General features: G+C 46.4%; 1 protein-coding gene and 1 non-coding gene across 3 annotated transcripts in view; both read left to right on the plus strand.

Moving 5' to 3' along the window:
* The window catches only part of arid4a (AT rich interactive domain 4A (RBP1-like)), a 42,901-nt gene that overhangs the window by 23,989 nt on the left and 2,979 nt on the right, over positions 1-15,933 (plus strand). The window contains exons 12-22 of one of the 2 annotated variants that reach the window (XM_036541611.1): positions 1,825-1,897; positions 2,218-2,312; positions 3,228-3,325; positions 3,538-3,781; positions 6,541-6,791; positions 10,683-10,865; positions 12,167-12,251; positions 12,351-12,555; positions 12,948-13,013; positions 13,494-14,729; positions 15,174-15,278. In XM_036541611.1, coding sequence (XP_036397504.1) covers positions 1,825-1,897; positions 2,218-2,312; positions 3,228-3,325; positions 3,538-3,781; positions 6,541-6,791; positions 10,683-10,865; positions 12,167-12,251; positions 12,351-12,555; positions 12,948-13,013; positions 13,494-14,729; positions 15,174-15,278 — 2,641 coding nt within the window. The remainder of the gene's footprint in view (positions 1-1,824; positions 1,898-2,217; positions 2,313-3,227; positions 3,326-3,537; positions 3,782-6,540; positions 6,792-10,682; positions 10,866-12,166; positions 12,252-12,350; positions 12,556-12,947; positions 13,014-13,493; positions 14,730-15,173; positions 15,279-15,933) is intronic. The other variant, XM_036541612.1, reaches the window with a different exon arrangement.
* On the plus strand, positions 1,388-1,468 carry LOC118787551. The gene has a single exon (XR_005005386.1). It is a non-coding gene; the product is annotated as a small nucleolar RNA SNORD53/SNORD92 (small nucleolar RNA).

A 15,933-nucleotide genomic window follows, 5' to 3' on the forward strand; every position in this document is an offset into this window, starting at 1 on the left:
TTTTTACATTTAACATTTTAACATTTTAGCGATTAGAAGCTAGAATTTCTCCAATCTAGTGTAATTTTAGCTTTGAGGAAACAGCGATTTAACTCTAGCAATATAGCAAATACTAACTGTAATCTATAAGAAACTCATTAACGCAAATGAAAACGTAACGAATCATATAAGGTAACACGCACGCTACATACCATAACAAATAAGTTGCATGCGAAAGGGTTAAAACGAAATTTGCGCGTTAACGCGTTAACGTTGACAGCCCTAATATAAATAAATAAATAATTGCGGTAATGAGCTCAACCCCGCAGTAGGCGTCTCATGACCGCGGTATTGCAGTGATGCGGTTATCGTCACAGCCCTATTCAGCATACCAAGACATTTTGGACAATGCTATACTTCCAACTTTGTGGCAACAGTTTGGGGAAGGCCCCTTTCTATTCCAACATGACTGTGCCCCAGTGCACAAAGCAAGGACTATAAAGACATGGTTTGATGAGTTCGGTGTGGAAGAACTTGACTGGCCTGCACAGAGCCCTGACCTCAACCCCATCGAGCACCTTTGGGATGAACTGGAACGGAGATTGCGAGCCAGGCCTTCTCGTCCAACATCAGTGCCTGACCTCATAAATGCTCTACAGAATGAATGGGCAAAAATTCCCACAGAAACACTCCAAAATCTTGTGGAAAGCCTTCCAAAAAGAGTGGAAGCTGTTATAGCTGCAAAAGGGGGACCAACTCCATATTAAAGTATATGTATTTGAATACAATGTCATTACAGTTCCTGTTGGTGTAATGGTCAGGCGTCCGAATACTTTTGTCCATATAGTGTATGTATATGAGTTTTTTCTTTTTGTGTCTGTGAGAGGGAGAGAAGGAAAGTCAGGGGAGAAGTGACACGCCAAAGCGAATCTCATGCCGGCAGCTTAAAAAAATTACATGACAATTTGAAATTGATGTTCGCAATATAGTCATTTACTACATCCCACGCAGAACAAGCTGCAATACATTGAGTATATTTGATATATTGCCCACCCCTAGTATGTATGAATTTGCAGTGAGACTTCGTCCACTCAGAGTAGTGATAGTGATTCTCACAGTGACCTTCACACTCTTAACATGCCTTTCCCTTTTATAAATAAGTCACACATGTTTTGCATCAGGATTTTCTCAGGCTCCAAAATCACTTTTGTCAACTAAAATGTGAAGAGGGCTGCTCTGGAGAAAATTTCTCCTCCCTTTTCCAACACAATCCTTGCCTACACACATTGGGGATGTTTTTCTGACATCTTTTCTGGCGATAGAAGGTTGTTTTCAGGTTGAGGCAGTGTAAGAAGTATTTTCAGTTAAAGTCTGTTAAATGCCTTCTGACAGGCTGACCATGCAGGGGCATAAATGATGATCCTGAGAATGGTTTCGCTTACTGGACTGATGTCTGGTGATGTCACATTTCTCTTGGCTGTCTGATCAGCCCCTGATGGCAACTCATTAGTGCATTCTCATAACGGTCTGCAGTAACACAGACAAAACTTAAAGCTAGTAATATGTTTACTGGGAGTAGTGCATCTGTCTGAGGTGAAATAATGTGCAACAAAGAAATTCAGATGCTCACAGTGGACAAAGTGGCACCTCTGAATCAGGTAACAGCTTCTGCCTGAGCATGTCCCTGAGCTTGAAAAAGGCATAAGTTTAAAGGGACACAAGAATGCTACGGTCCTGTGTTTGAATCGGCCGTTGTCATTGTAGGTGTGGTGGCAGTGAGTGCTCTCGCCTTTGGTGGGCGTGGCTTTGGTTATGACCATGTGTGTGCGCACCTCCTCCCCACAGCCAGAGATGGAGCTGGATCCTGAGGAGAAGGACCACTTCCTCCAGCAGCTCTACAAGTTCATGGAGGACAGAGGTGAGTGGCATGCCCCTGCTCATGGACACTGCAGTATCTGCAGCCCCAGTCCTTGGTGATCTTCACTTTTGGGAGAGAGAGTCATCTTCTCTCTTGTGGGATAACACCACAGAAATGTTGCAAGAGAGACAGAGCTCTCACACCTATAAAATGGACTCCCTTTCAACTTGGACTCACTGTGGGATCAGACTGGGTCTGTTCTGTTCTTTTTTTGGTTTTCCTAAGAGTTGAAATGAGTTGTGTGCATGAAAGCTTCCTGTGATTGCGAGGCTTGGATGTGCTTTCTGTCTGTAATCGAAATGTTCTCCTCTGTTCCCCAGGGACACCAATTAACAAGCCGCCTGTGCTAGGCTACAAGGACCTGAACCTCTTCAAGCTCTTTAGACTGGTGTATCATCAGGGGGGCTGCGACAACGTGAGTGTCACACACCCCGTCATTGGCATGCTGCTCCGCCATGGGGGAAATGGCATTAAGCTCGGCACTCCAGATCAAAGTTGGAGTGCTAACCAAAACACCTATGTAGAAAAACAAAAAGAACAAAGGTTCATAGCTTCATATCATTTTGAATTACTGTTTGCTGAGTCGTTAGTGACCTTGGCCATCATCTCTGCTTTCTGAATTCTTCCCTTGGGTTATAACAGCCATATTTTGCACCTCCAGATATGGAGCAAGGAGGGGCAGCTCTCCCTTTAGTTTTTCAACCTGCATTTAGAGGCTTTAACTACTTTGTAAGTAATCTACCCGGTGTGTGCTAGTTAGCCAGATGCTCAGTTCTGGGGGCTTTTTGGCTTGATTGTCCTTGCAGATTTATTTATTTTTTTTTTTTTACTGACAGATTTCTGCAGGGAGGGAAAGATTATGGTCTCAGATAAGAACAGTCAGTCTGCTTGTATAATAGTCTGTACTTGAGGAGAGTATGAAATTCTTCCTGAAATGGGGCAGGAAGCCCAGGGTGTATGTGTTGTGTTATCTGCACAGATGCATCTGTGTATGTGTGTCTGCCCCCACATCGGCTGTTTGGATAGTCTAAACTCTGCTGTCCATCGGGGCTACAGCAGGGAGGACGTTTGTGACCACGGCAGGAATGGGGCATCCCTGTCATTCTTGATATTTAAACAGTTCAGCTGGGCTACCTGTAAAATATACAAAGGACATAATGTAGAAAAGGATGATGTGCATGATCTCAGTCTCTGCTGGGATCTCTTAACTGAAACACAGCTGGAACGCTGTCTTGAGACATTAAAACAGTTGGGTATGACTGCGGACCTGTCCGCAGTGTCCACTGCCTGAGGTATGTATTGTTCTAAATGTGCTTGCTGTGCTCTGCAGATTGAGAGTGGAGCCATCTGGAAGCAGATCTACATGGACCTGGGCATTCCTGTTCTTAACTCTGCTGCCTCCTATAACGTGAAGACAGCCTACAGAAAGTGAGTGTACAGTGCACTGGACAGGGTTTTGGTAGGATTCTTGTGTTGTTAGGTGCTGCTCTCAGCCTCAGAATGGCACAGTGCTTTGGCCATGGCAGAGCAGGTCTGATGCTTCCACAAATCGGCTGCGGGTCTTCCCACGTCTGATCAGTGGTTTGACCCCTGAGGCTGTTGCTGGCACATTAACAAGAGCAGCTGCTGTCCCATCCCAGGTACCTGTATGGCTTTGAGGAGTACTGCCGTTCTGCCAGCATCCAGTTCCGAACCATCCACCACAACAACCCCCGTCCCCCCAGCCAGGCTGAGCCCAAGGCTGAACCACACCACCAAAAGGAGGGCCCCGCCGCAGAGAGGGAGGCGGAGCTGGCCCAGGGGGAAGAGAAGCCCCCCGTGGAGGAGGATGAGTCGAGCAGCGAGAGCGAGAAGGAAGGCCGCAGGGAGGTGCGCTCCCCGAGGGTGAGTTTCTGCGGATGCCCCTGTCCTCAGGCCTGGGGGCTGTATGTATGTGGCGCTCCCTCTCTGAGGGGCGTGGTGGTCACTTTACAGCCTAACGAGACAGAGGTCATTTTAGGAGTGCTAAGATTCTTGCGTTCATGTGAATTTAGATAAAACATAACACTTCGGACTCATGATTCATTTTAGGTTTTTGTGGAGATGTTTGTTGATTTTTTTTTTTTTTTTTAAACTGATGTTTGATTCATTTGTACCCAACTAACAGTGTATAAAATTGTCATGGCAGCACTGCTGTTTTGTGGCAGCACTGCTGTTTTGTGCCAGCATTTGCTACTGGAAGGTGAGGCTGTGGAGTGCTGGCTAGGAATGAGTCACATTCATCTCTTGCTAAATAAATCATCTGGTCAAAGTCTCAAGATTCTACGTATTTGTCCCATTTGAAAGGGAACAATTTGCTGAGTAACTAACATGTTTTCATTACATTATTGTCATTCAGCAGATGCTCTCATCCAGAGCCTCTTACACAGTGCATTTAGATAAGAGGCATGAAAAATTACATAACCACACATGAACAAGTGTCAGTGCCAAATATAGTGCTGAGATCACAAGTACATGCCCAGATCAATATGTAAGTCAACACAATATACACAACAGAGGGACTGAACCATTCACAGAGTTAAATCGTAGCTTTTGCCATGCCTTTTACACAACAAAACACATTATAAAGCAGAAGCTATGTGGAATAGGAAAGGGGACCAGTCACTTTAGAGTGAATGTAATAGTAGTGCAATTAAAAGGGCACTCACTCACTTTAGTGGCTAGCTAACCCAATCCAGTAGTATAGCTGTAATTAGGTTAATAATCAAACCTGAAAATTGACCTCCGGTAGAGAAAACCTAGTTAGCTCTCTATGCAGTGTTTCCCACACATAGACTTACTTGGGTGGGCTGCCCATCTTATTTATTTTTTTATCCGTCCGAGAGAACAACGCCATCCGTGATCAGTTATTTTCTACCGCTTTGTGCTGACCTTTCCGAGTGTAACCAATGATTTTACAGTGTGACGTACTGGAACATGGGTGGCGTGACACCGAAATATAAACATTGACTTTAAAGATCCAATCAATGTCACAATTGAGGACAAACTGGAGAAGCTTGTACTGTATGTGTCAGGCTTTTCAGAGTTGTATGACACCACTTCGAAGTGGTACCATGACCTCGCTAAAAAAAAAAAAGATGCATGGCGCAAAGTTAGCATTGAGATGGGGCTAGCAGGTTTGTAGATTCGGCTGTAATAATTTATAGTTATTAGCTACATACCCGGCATACTCAGAAGCTTACTACGTCCCTGGTTATTAGCTAGCTAGCTATCTGCTAGCTAGCTTAGTTGTTCTGTCAAAGTGCCAAATCCAAACGTGAGTTTATAGTATTAACATTAGAGCTACAAAAAACTCAATTAGTATCCCTGTTAGCACACAAACATCTCCGAGACGTCTATGCGATGTATCTGCCGATAGATTTGGAAGACGTATTTAAAAGAGCGTTTGCTGACGTCTCTGAGTCATTAAATTTGAATGTCTACAGTTTAACAACAAATTATGGGTGAAAGTAAAACATCCTAAAGGTTTTAAACATTAAAGATGCCGAGACGGTAACGTTTCGTGAACCACGTTCTACGGGCTCTTTTCCTCCTTCGGCGAACTATCAGCAATTGCCAGGGCTTTTTTCTGTGTGCTGAAATACATGTTCAGCAAAGTTGTTGAGATAGTAAGTACTTGAGGTTCTGTCTTTGCCTTATTTCTCCCGCTGTCCACTTTTTAAAATACTGCTGATTACATATCTAGGACGCTTGTCATATGGAGGACTGAGCGGCACGTCGAGCCTGTGCTGAGCATTGCGTTGACGCCCCAACGCTAGTCATGTGTAAGCAGCTTAATTGTTCTCTGACTTTAGTAGTAGCTTCGAATACACTGAAAGAAAGTGGCATCTATGCTGCGTTGGTAGCTACAAGACTCACGAGTGCATTCAGCACATGTAATTTCACCATTGCACAACATGCAGCAAAGTTGTCCTGTCTAAATATGAGAAAGATTACGATTAGGTGCTCTGACAAACAGTGCCATCTTTGTACACACTAAAGAGTGTTTTACGCTTAACTTTTTACTTTGTCTTGCTCTTCCCATATGAGTAGATGGAGGGGAGGGTTGGGGGGTTAAATCTGCCAAATATATTATGTGAAATAGAAATAGAAATATTCAATAAATCAAAACATTTTCCGCCGGCTACCACCACAAGTATATTTTAGACCTGTGGAAAACACACACTATGGCTATGAGTAATCACAGTTAGTTACTTTGCTTGCAAGAGGTGGAATATTGTAATTTTGCTGCATGCGGAACAAACTGAAATTGAAATTTGTGTTACTGTTGAAATGGTTAAAGGGACACATGCTATTTGTGTACACCTGCAGTGATAACCTGGCATTTGAACTGAGCAGTTACCCTACTTGAGAGTTATGGAGCTGGCCTGATCACTATGACACATTGTCTAGATCAGGATCAGCCAACAAAGGATAAATAAAGCATAAGATTTTTACTTGGAAAATGGCTGCAGCATTTAGCTACTAAAATCCAAACTGAATTGACCTGCTGATGTCACTGACAAGGCCAGTCAACGTGGCAATCTTAAGTGTTTCTGCCAATAAGTGGGGTTTGTTTTACCTGTCATTTTGCTGGAGTCTGTAATGCTGTCTGCCTCCCCCAGGTGGGGAGGAGGGCTGCCGTGACACCTGTCAAATCTGAAGCCAAGGAGCCAGTGGTGAAAGTGAAGGAGGAGAAAGCGAAGATGGAGGAGACCGGCGGGGAGGAGCAGAAGGACCTCTCAGGGGGGGACACTCCTGGGAAGAGGGCAAAGCTGGAGAGACGCAGGCGGGGCCTGGAAGAGTCTGAAAAGGAGTCTGAGGAAGAGGATGAGGATGAGGAAGAGGAGGAAGAGACGCCCAGGCCCAGGGAACGGTACAGTAAAATCTAGTCAGTGTTGGAGTAGGAATCATCCAGTACTGATGCAGCTGTTGCCTGGGGCCTTTTCTGAAATTGCAGCCACGTTGCCTTGTGCTGTTTCTGGCTGTCCCTGCTAGAATGGGATGTCAGTGACTTTCCGCTACCCGAAAGCCAGTCACTATCCCTCATTAGAAGTCATTGTCATTGATGACTCTGAACCTGTCAACAAATGACTACATAGACATTGGTGTTGGCCGATATTTGCCTTGCTGACTGCCATCGGCCCATCGGCAAATAAGATGACAGTCTGTTTATCTGTTGTGTCGCATCAATTTTGCGTTGGCTAAATGTTGTGTTGGTTATTTGTGGTCTGACTACAACAGTAGCCTACTCAGCTGCAGATTCAGAGAAGATTCAGTAGGTGGTACTATAATTAACTTTATTCACATGGCAGCCATTTTGCTCATACGTCACGCTCGGGGTGGGAGCAGGGTAACTCTTCAGTCAGCATCTGTGGCAAAGTGGACCAAAAGTTTGACGTGTGTCTGTATCTACCTTTTGAAGAAATAAAATAAAAATGGCTAGATGGGTCAGCAAAGATCCCTAAAAGCATTAACAAGAAATACAGTTACTGGATTTAAAGTTATATTCACTAATGACTGAATGACCTGGAGCACTTAACGCTAGCTAGTCAGCTAACTAACATTAAGTTGCTAGCTAGCTAGCAAACGCTACTTAAGATCAGAAGTCAATACCTTTGCTTGCGTGTTAAAATTAACTAGAAATGTGCATTTCCTGAATAAAATGCAGAGTGTGCTTGCAACCCGGCAGCGAAAACGTGGTGATGTATATGAGATGATAGCTAGGATGTGGCTAAGTGGTTGCTAGGGTGTTGCTAGGTGGTTGCTAGGATGTTGCTATGCGGTTTCTAGGTTTTTGCTGGATGGTTGCTAGGGTGTTATTAGGTGGTTGCTAGGGTATATAAGGTGGTTGCTAGGGTGTTGCTAGGTGGTTGCTAGTGTGTTTCTAGATGTTTACTAATGTATATGATTTGGTTGCTAGGGCGTTCTTAGATGGTTGACAAGGTGTTGCTAAGTGGTTGCTAGGGTGTTGCTAGGTGGTTGCTAGGGTAAACAATATGGTTGGGGGGGCATTGCTAGGGTGTTGCTGGGCGATTGCCAGGGTGGTGCTAAGTGGTTACTAGGGTGTTACTAGGTGGTTGCTAGGCGGCTGCTAGGGTAAACAATATGGTTGCTAGGCACACACCCACCTTTGGTGAATGTTGGGTCACATGACCCAAAGCACCAAATCTGGTCCCGTGGCTATTGGTCAAATGGTGACCGAGTGGTAAGGCTTTGAGAAATCCACTGAAGTGAATGGGAGGATGGAAGGATGAATAAATGAGTAAGGGATGAGTGCGGGGTCAGTATGTGTTTCAGTGAGTGTTGGGTGGCATGACCTGAGGCAGTATATGAGGTACTATGAGTGTAGGCCGAAAGGTGACCGAGCGGTAAGACTTTGAAAAATGATTTGAAGTGAATGAGAGGATGGAAGGATGAATAAATGAGTAAGGGATGAGTGTGGGGTCAGTATGGATTTCAGTGCGTGTTGGATCGCATGACCTGAGCTAGCATATGAGGGACGTTTGTTGACGGCCTAAGTGTGACCGTGTCATAGGGCTTTGAAAAATGAATTGATGTCAATGAGAGGATGGAGGGATAAATGAACGACAAAAAGGCGAGTGCAGGTCAGTATGACTTTCAGTGAGTGTTGGGTGATTTGACCTGAGGCAGCATATGTGGTACGGTGGCTGGCGGGCCAAAGGTGACCGAGCAGTAAGACTTTGAAAAATGATTTGAAGTCAATGGGAGGAAGGAGGGATAAATAAACGAGTAAAAGATGAGTGCGGGTCAGTATGGGTTTCAGTGATTGTTTGGTGGCATGGACCTGAGGCAGCATATGAAGTAGCTTTGCTGACGGCCTAAGTGTGACCGTGTGATAGGGCTTTTAAAAATGAATTGATGTCAATGAGAGGATGGAGAGATGAATAAATAAGTAAAAAAACTGATTTAAAAAATGACAAAAAGACGAGTGCGGGTCAAGACGGTCTTGGATGAGTGTTGGGTCATTTGTCCCAAGGCAACGTGTGAGGTATGGGGGCTATGGGGTGAAAAGTGACGGGAGTGACTTTGGGAAGGTCATGAAGTGTGAGGGGGTGATTTTGAAAATAAATGGGGGTCTATGGGGGGGGGGGGGGAAAGGATGAAAAAACGACAAAAACTGGAGAACGAGTGCGGCTACGGCTTAGCTGTATACAAGCAACCCGATTTGGGTCAGACCGGACGGGTTACAGTTGGTTTGGGGTCGATATCGCAAACTGTGGGAGGAGAAGCGGGACAAAATCTGGTGGAATAAGAAGAAAAAGGAGAATAAAATTATCGGGTAACAATAGTGTGCTTGCAGTGCTTCGCATTGAAATCACACTAATAAAACTATCGGATAACAATAGTTAACACTGTTACGTGCGACGCACTGTGCCTGTGGAGTCTGGGCCGTCTGCGTCTCGGTTTCCTCCCTCTCTCCTCTCCCACTTCTCTCCTGATGCAGGTATCCCGCTGCACTGCGTCCCGCCTCCTCATTCCGGCCTGGCCAACCAGAAACAGAGCATCCCAATTTAAAGATGCCGGATTCTTGGAGTGCTCTCTCACTGTTTTGATCATTCGTGTTTCATCACTTGCCTTACAAACTTGCCTGTATCGTGTTTTGATTTTGCATCGTTTACTGAGCTGGGGGATCCCTGTGTGAGAGTTCACTGTGTTACAAATATTTTAAATTTACAAATATTGTAAATATGTTGCACACTCTTATACATTGCTCCCACGTCTGTGTTTTCTTTGGTCCCTGCACCGTCCAAGCCAGCAGGGGCTGGTTGTTTCCTTTTGTGTTGCGTCCCTCATACATACCCTGGACGCCATTACCCATCTGGGATGTAAGACACACTAATAAAACAATTGGATAACAATAGTTGTGCTTGGCTAGTTAGCTAGCTACAATACAAACAAAACAATAAACGTAACTAGCTAGTTACTGTCACATTCCGCTGACAAATACAAATATCACCTTGCAAACAAACACACAGCTAGCTAGCTACAATAAAAACAATGTAGAAAGCTAGATAGCTTTCTAGCTAATTTGGCTTTCATGCTCAGCTGTCATATTACTAAGAGCTAGCTAGTATCAAACTAATAAAGCCTTATATATTAAAGGTTGTTTAATAAATTTGTATGATTGAATTTGTGCTCATTCAAAGATAGTGTGATGAAGGGCTGAAAGACTTAAAGTTCAGGTATTTTTTTATAATGAAGATTTTTTTGTTTCCCTGGCACAAAAGGGGGAATAAATAACAACAAAAACAAAATAAACATCGGCATCGGCTATCGGCCAAATTGTTATTTTAAACATCGGTATCCGTATCGGCCCAGAATTTCACAATTGGTGCATCCCTAATATTAACTGAAGCAGTTAGGCTAAGCACATTACTCACCTGGATGGCAGATTTTCTGCTTAAATAACCTAGCTTCCTAGTCTCCGTGGGGAAAAGTGGATGTATATTTTACAAAGTCATGTTTAGACTGGAAATCTGAATGGAGTCTCCTGTAAGCTGAGAACCTGGCCCCTCCTTTAGTGATCAGCACAAGCCAACATTACTGCTAACCAGTGCTTTTCACTAGAGTGACAGCAGACATACTTTTAGTGGATTTTTTTTTTTACTCCAGTTTGGTTTGATAATACGGCCTTCCTCAGCCTTGGCTAGATATGCTGATGTACAACCATTACAGTAGAGAAAGCTGAAGCAGTCCAGGGCCAACACCCAGCAGCCCTTGAACTTGCCATCTGTCCCCACAGGGATGAGAGGGAGACCGTGGGGGATGCAGACGAAGACTCCGAGCACACACTGATGGGGACAAAGGTGAAGGTGAAGTATGGCCGGGGGAAGACACAGAAGATCTATGAGGCCAATATCAAAAACACGGAGACAGATGACGGAGAGGTTCTTTACCTGGTGCACTACTACGGCTGGAATGTCAGGTGAGGGTGGGGTTTGGGGAGCCCTTGTGTACCGCTGTGGGGTACACCATGCACACTTGTTCTGAAATCATCTGTGCTGCAACATGTGCTGGCAGCCTTAACACTTCAGCACAAATACCCTATCCAGAGAGCAGTGGGCCACGGCTCTAAGATGCTGATGTTTTCTGAGCTGAACAGTACCGCGCTTTTGACAGTCATTGTATTCATGCCACTGTTCCACCACTCATTCTCTAGACCATCAACTGAGGTAAAAAAGGGTAAAAATACAAGAAAAGCATGCAAATATGCAGGATTTTCATCTATTTATTCTTTATCTACTAGTTAGTTCACTTTGCTTCTTGAATATTCCAATTTCAGCAATTACTGACCAAATGTTCAATGTATATACAGTTTGTTGCATGCTGTGGCAGTATGTGTGTGTAGAGTAACTGTATGTTCACACTGGGAGCGGTGAGAGCGTCAAAATTCGCTCTGGCTGCCCTGCCAACAACGCTGTCGGAGAAGTGGACATTCTGACGTAGATGAAATAGGCGGCTACAAGTTCGTTCAGAATGCTTGGTCTTGCAAACGTTATTTAAAGGGGCCGTAAAGCAAACAAACGTGTCGACCGGTATCTTTGTGCCGACTGACCACAAGTAGGGTGTAAGTTAATCTCATGAAATCTTTTAAATGTGAAGGTTAGAAATAGATCGATGAAGGAAAGAAATGAACAATTATAATTACGTTTGGTAACAAAATAAACTAGCCTAATTAAAAGCCATTTGTGTGGTGTGACTTTTGTGTTGATGCTAATGCAAATTTCAACATAAAGTTTATAGGACACGTTTACTAGCCTTGGTCTTTAATTAACATTGACGTTAATTTGTGTGTAGCCTATATTAAAATGAATAATGGGAAAACCCGCCATTGCAATTATCAGCCTCTCCTCCATTGTGCTTGGGAACTAATGTTTGGTAGGAACAAGGTTCCACGGTTTACACAGTTGTGTTCTCTAGAACTTTCTAGAGTGGAGAACAACCAATTCAAATTGGTTGCCGTTGAACTGCGTTATAGCTCATTACCATGAAGTTGCCTGGTCTTCAACTTTATTCTGATACCCACACCGCCCAAGACGTGCCGCCAGCGGTCATGCTGCTGCTTGACGCCGAGAGACGCTTGGTCACATAGAAAATGAATGACTTCCAGTCACTTTGACGCTCTTGCCGCTCCCAGTGTGAACGTACGGTAAGAACAGGACTGCACTGTGAGAGTTACGCCAGTGTGACGAAGGGGACCTGTGTGTTTGCACCTGTGCTTTCCAGGTATGACGAGTGGGTGAAAGCAGACCGCATAATCTGGCCAGTGGACAAAGGCAGCACCAGGCGGAAGCTGAAGAAGAAGTTAAAGGTAAGGGAAGGCTGTGGGTGGTGACTGTCACCTGTGCATCTGTCCAAGGGCCTGAGCCGGGGGGACATGTCCTAAATGTCTGTCTGGTCTCTCCGACAGAACAAAGATGAGGTGGAGAGGGAGGAGAAGGGGGAGAAGGAGGAGGAGAGGCAGGTGAAATCAGTGGCAAAGAGGGGCCGTCCCCCGCTCAAGTCCACCCCTCCCAGTGTTTCACGGGCTGCCCCGAAAACGCCCAGCAGCGAGGGACGTGCCGGGGGCAAAGGTGGCCGCCCCTCGGATGGCTTGTTGCTGCCTAATGGAGAGGGTAAGGCCAGGGGGCGTGGCCAGGCTGCAGTGTGAAATGAGTAAATGCACACACAGGTACTTTTACTAGCAGTGTGAAGAACCTACAGGCAGCACAGGAAAAACAGCATCAAAGCAGTACTGAGAGATTTGAGCTTGTGCTTACTGAAATTTACTGAGTGTTTGCATCATATTGGCATGAGGTCTCTAGTTTTAACAGCTGAAAGCTGAGTTTGGACTTGGTGTTGTAGCTTGTTGCAGTGTGGTCACAGTGATGGCCCTGGTGGTGTAGCTTGCTATAGTGCGGTCACAGTGATGGCCCTAGCGGTGTAGCTTGCTACAGTGTGGTCACACTGACAGCCCTAGTGTTGTAGCTTGTTGCAGTGTCAGTGACGATGTGTCTGTTCACCTCAGCAGGAACACCTCGCCGCCGAACAAGAAGAACCTCTGGGATGTACGACTCTGATAGGGGGTCTAATGGTAGGCCATATTCTTTTCTTGCTTTACCACAATACAAATACAAATTAGAGTTTACAAACATGTCTGAAGACTTCTCAAATGATTGTTAGCCTTTTTCCTTTATGTAATTAGCTTGTACTTGCAAGCATTTCCATTCCGTCTGTTTAGACATGTGCCCCAGTGCTAATCCCCTCCTGTATATTCTGAAGCTAAGCTGGTAAAGCAGTAGCAAGATGTTAATCCTAGCACAGCTAGTAGAGCCCTGTGCAGGGCTGTTTGAGCCCTCTACCTAAAATATTTTTAACATCTCCACATCCTACAAATACTTTCACATATGGAAGGTCCAACATCCACCCTTGACATCTGTTCACTCCTGAATTGAAATGTTTAGCCAGAGCCTGAGTGACATTTTTGGCAAGGTAAATAGAGCTGCATTAGTTGCTGGAGTTGTTGTTGTTTGATGAGCTGTATGTGTGGTAATCCTCTGCTCTTTGTTTGCAGAATCGGGGAATTCATCGGAAGAGAGCGAGTCAGAGGACTCCCCTGAGAAGCGGTCAGGTCGGGTAGAGACCACCGACCCCGCCACAGCACGCAAGCAGGAGGAGGAGGAGGAACAGCAGGCAGAGGATGGCAAGGGCGAAGAGCAGGGGGCAGAGAAAGGTGGGTCTGAGGTGCAGGAGGTACAGGAGGAGCCTGTGCATGTGTCCAGCCCCCGGGAGCACCAGGCAGAGCAGCATGAGCTCCAGGAGGAGGAGCAGAGGCTTAAGGAAGCAGAGCAGCCTGAGGAGGAGGCGGCCCCAGTGGCTGCATCTGAGACACAGATGGAGCCAAAGGAAGAGGACCGCCCCACCCGTCCAAAAGGCCGCAGGAGCCGGCAGAAGGACCCGGTGCCTGAGACGGCCACCAAAGCACCCCCCACCAGCAGCCACGGCGAGGAAGAGGCCCCCCATACCCCTTCCCCAAAAAAGCCAGAGGAGCGGTCGGAGTCCCCGCACCACCACTCCTCCAACCCCCAGCCGGACGACTCAGACACAGACTCGGCCACCGAGGAGATCTGCCGGGAGGACAGGAAGCCGGCCAAGCGCAAAGCCATGGAGCAGTGCACACCGGAGAAGAAGGTCCGCTGTCCAGAGAGGAGGGAAGAGCCCAGTGCCATGTCGCCAGAGAAGAGGGTGGAGCCAGGCCACAAGGGAGTGGAGTGGCCGTCGCCAGCCAAGGAGGCGGAACCTCGAGCCGAGATGCCCGCGCTCACCCTGGAGGTGCGGTGCAAGGGGGAGGGGCCGCTCGGGGCGGAGCCTCAGAGCAAGGAGGCGGTGTTGAGCGCTGAGGATGAGCTGATTCCCCCGATAGGGCCGGATGCACTGGTTTGCCACGAGGTGGACCTGGACGACCTGGATGAGAAGGACAAGGCCACTGGGGAGGAGCTGCTGGTCATGATGAGGGGTGAGGAGAACGTCCGGCCCTTGCCTCCCTCCCACCTGCACCACCACCACCACCACCACCACCACAGCACCTCCCCAGGGGCCAGCCTCCCCACCTTCTCGCCCGCCCCTGCCCACAGCCCTGGCGAATCGCACAGCACCAGGAGCGAGAGTGACGTCACCATTGAGGTGGACAGTGTGGCTGGGGAGTCTCAGGAGGGCCTGTGCGAGAGCGAGTCGGCCAACGGCTTTGACGCCAGCACCAGCTCCAGCAACTCCAGCATCTCCCTGCAGGACCGCGAGGCCAAGGACAGAGGTGGGTCACACAGTCCACCCCTACTCTTAGCTGCACAACAGGGAAGCTGTAGGCTCAAACAGTGTAGCCCACAGGACATGCCACTGGCCCTTAGTGAGGGCTCTAAGTGCTCAGGCAGTCTGGTGTTTGTTTGATGTATGGGAGGGGGCGCTACCTTTGAGCAGAATGTTTGACCTGCAATATTCAGGTAGAAGGAGAGCGCAGTGGTTTTGGTGCCCTGCTTCTCTGGCTCTCTTGCCACATGCAGCTAATTAACATAGCCAGCTTTTGTGCTACAGAGAAAATGCGGTACATGTAGAGCTGGTTGATCAGGCCTACCTGTGTAATTGTCCTGTGGGCATGCGGAGGCCCAGTGCGCCGCCTCTGTCTGAAATTGGGCCACTATGTAGAGGAGTGGGTTGTGCAGGCAGTGGTGAGGTTCCAGCCTGCTGTCATCTCCCCCAGGTCAGAAGCGTTCGATGGACGGCAGTGCAGGCTCCATTGCCAAGAAGCAGAAGCGCAGTCAGAAGCGCACCAGTGCAGCATCCAAGACAGAGAAGAATGGCACAGGTGAGTCTTGCCGTCATCACAAACACACCGAGCCTCCTCCCAGTGAAGGACCCTGCCTTCCTTTAAACTGACAGTAGAATACTCTATTAGATGGTGACAGAGCGCAAATTTGAGTGTGATTGCTCCATCAGATTTTCACTAGTGATATCAGGTCACATCAGTTGATATCACTTTAACTCATTAAGACCTAGGCCACCTATTAAAAAAGCTTTCTAAAACCTAAGTCTTTTCTGAAAAACACCTCCTAAAACCTGTGGGTTTTCTGAAAAAATTGACAGAATTGTCAACGTTTACTAAAATCTTTATTTCTCAGCCTCTGAAGCAGGTAGAGACATGAAATAAAAAGCATCTGAAAGCTTAGACCTGTGGCTTTCATTGTCATTTCATTTGCCCAAATTTTAACCAATATTTTTAAAAATACTCAATAAACAAAAAACATTGAACTGAATAGGAAAAAGTTCAGACATATTTTCCAAAAAATGAAGTGGTATTGCAATAACTTTAACTAAACCACATTACAGTTTGTTCAGTGTACACAGTTAGTTTGTGTCAGCATAATAATGTCACTGAAAATGTCGACGAACATGCTTGCCAAAACGTACAGCCTCATTGCACTGTCTGCAGCCATAGCCATTGCATCGTCAGGCAGGTCAAT

Source organism: Megalops cyprinoides, chromosome 12, assembly GCF_013368585.1.
Source record: "Megalops cyprinoides isolate fMegCyp1 chromosome 12, fMegCyp1.pri, whole genome shotgun sequence".
NCBI lineage: Eukaryota > Metazoa > Chordata > Actinopteri > Elopiformes > Megalopidae > Megalops > Megalops cyprinoides.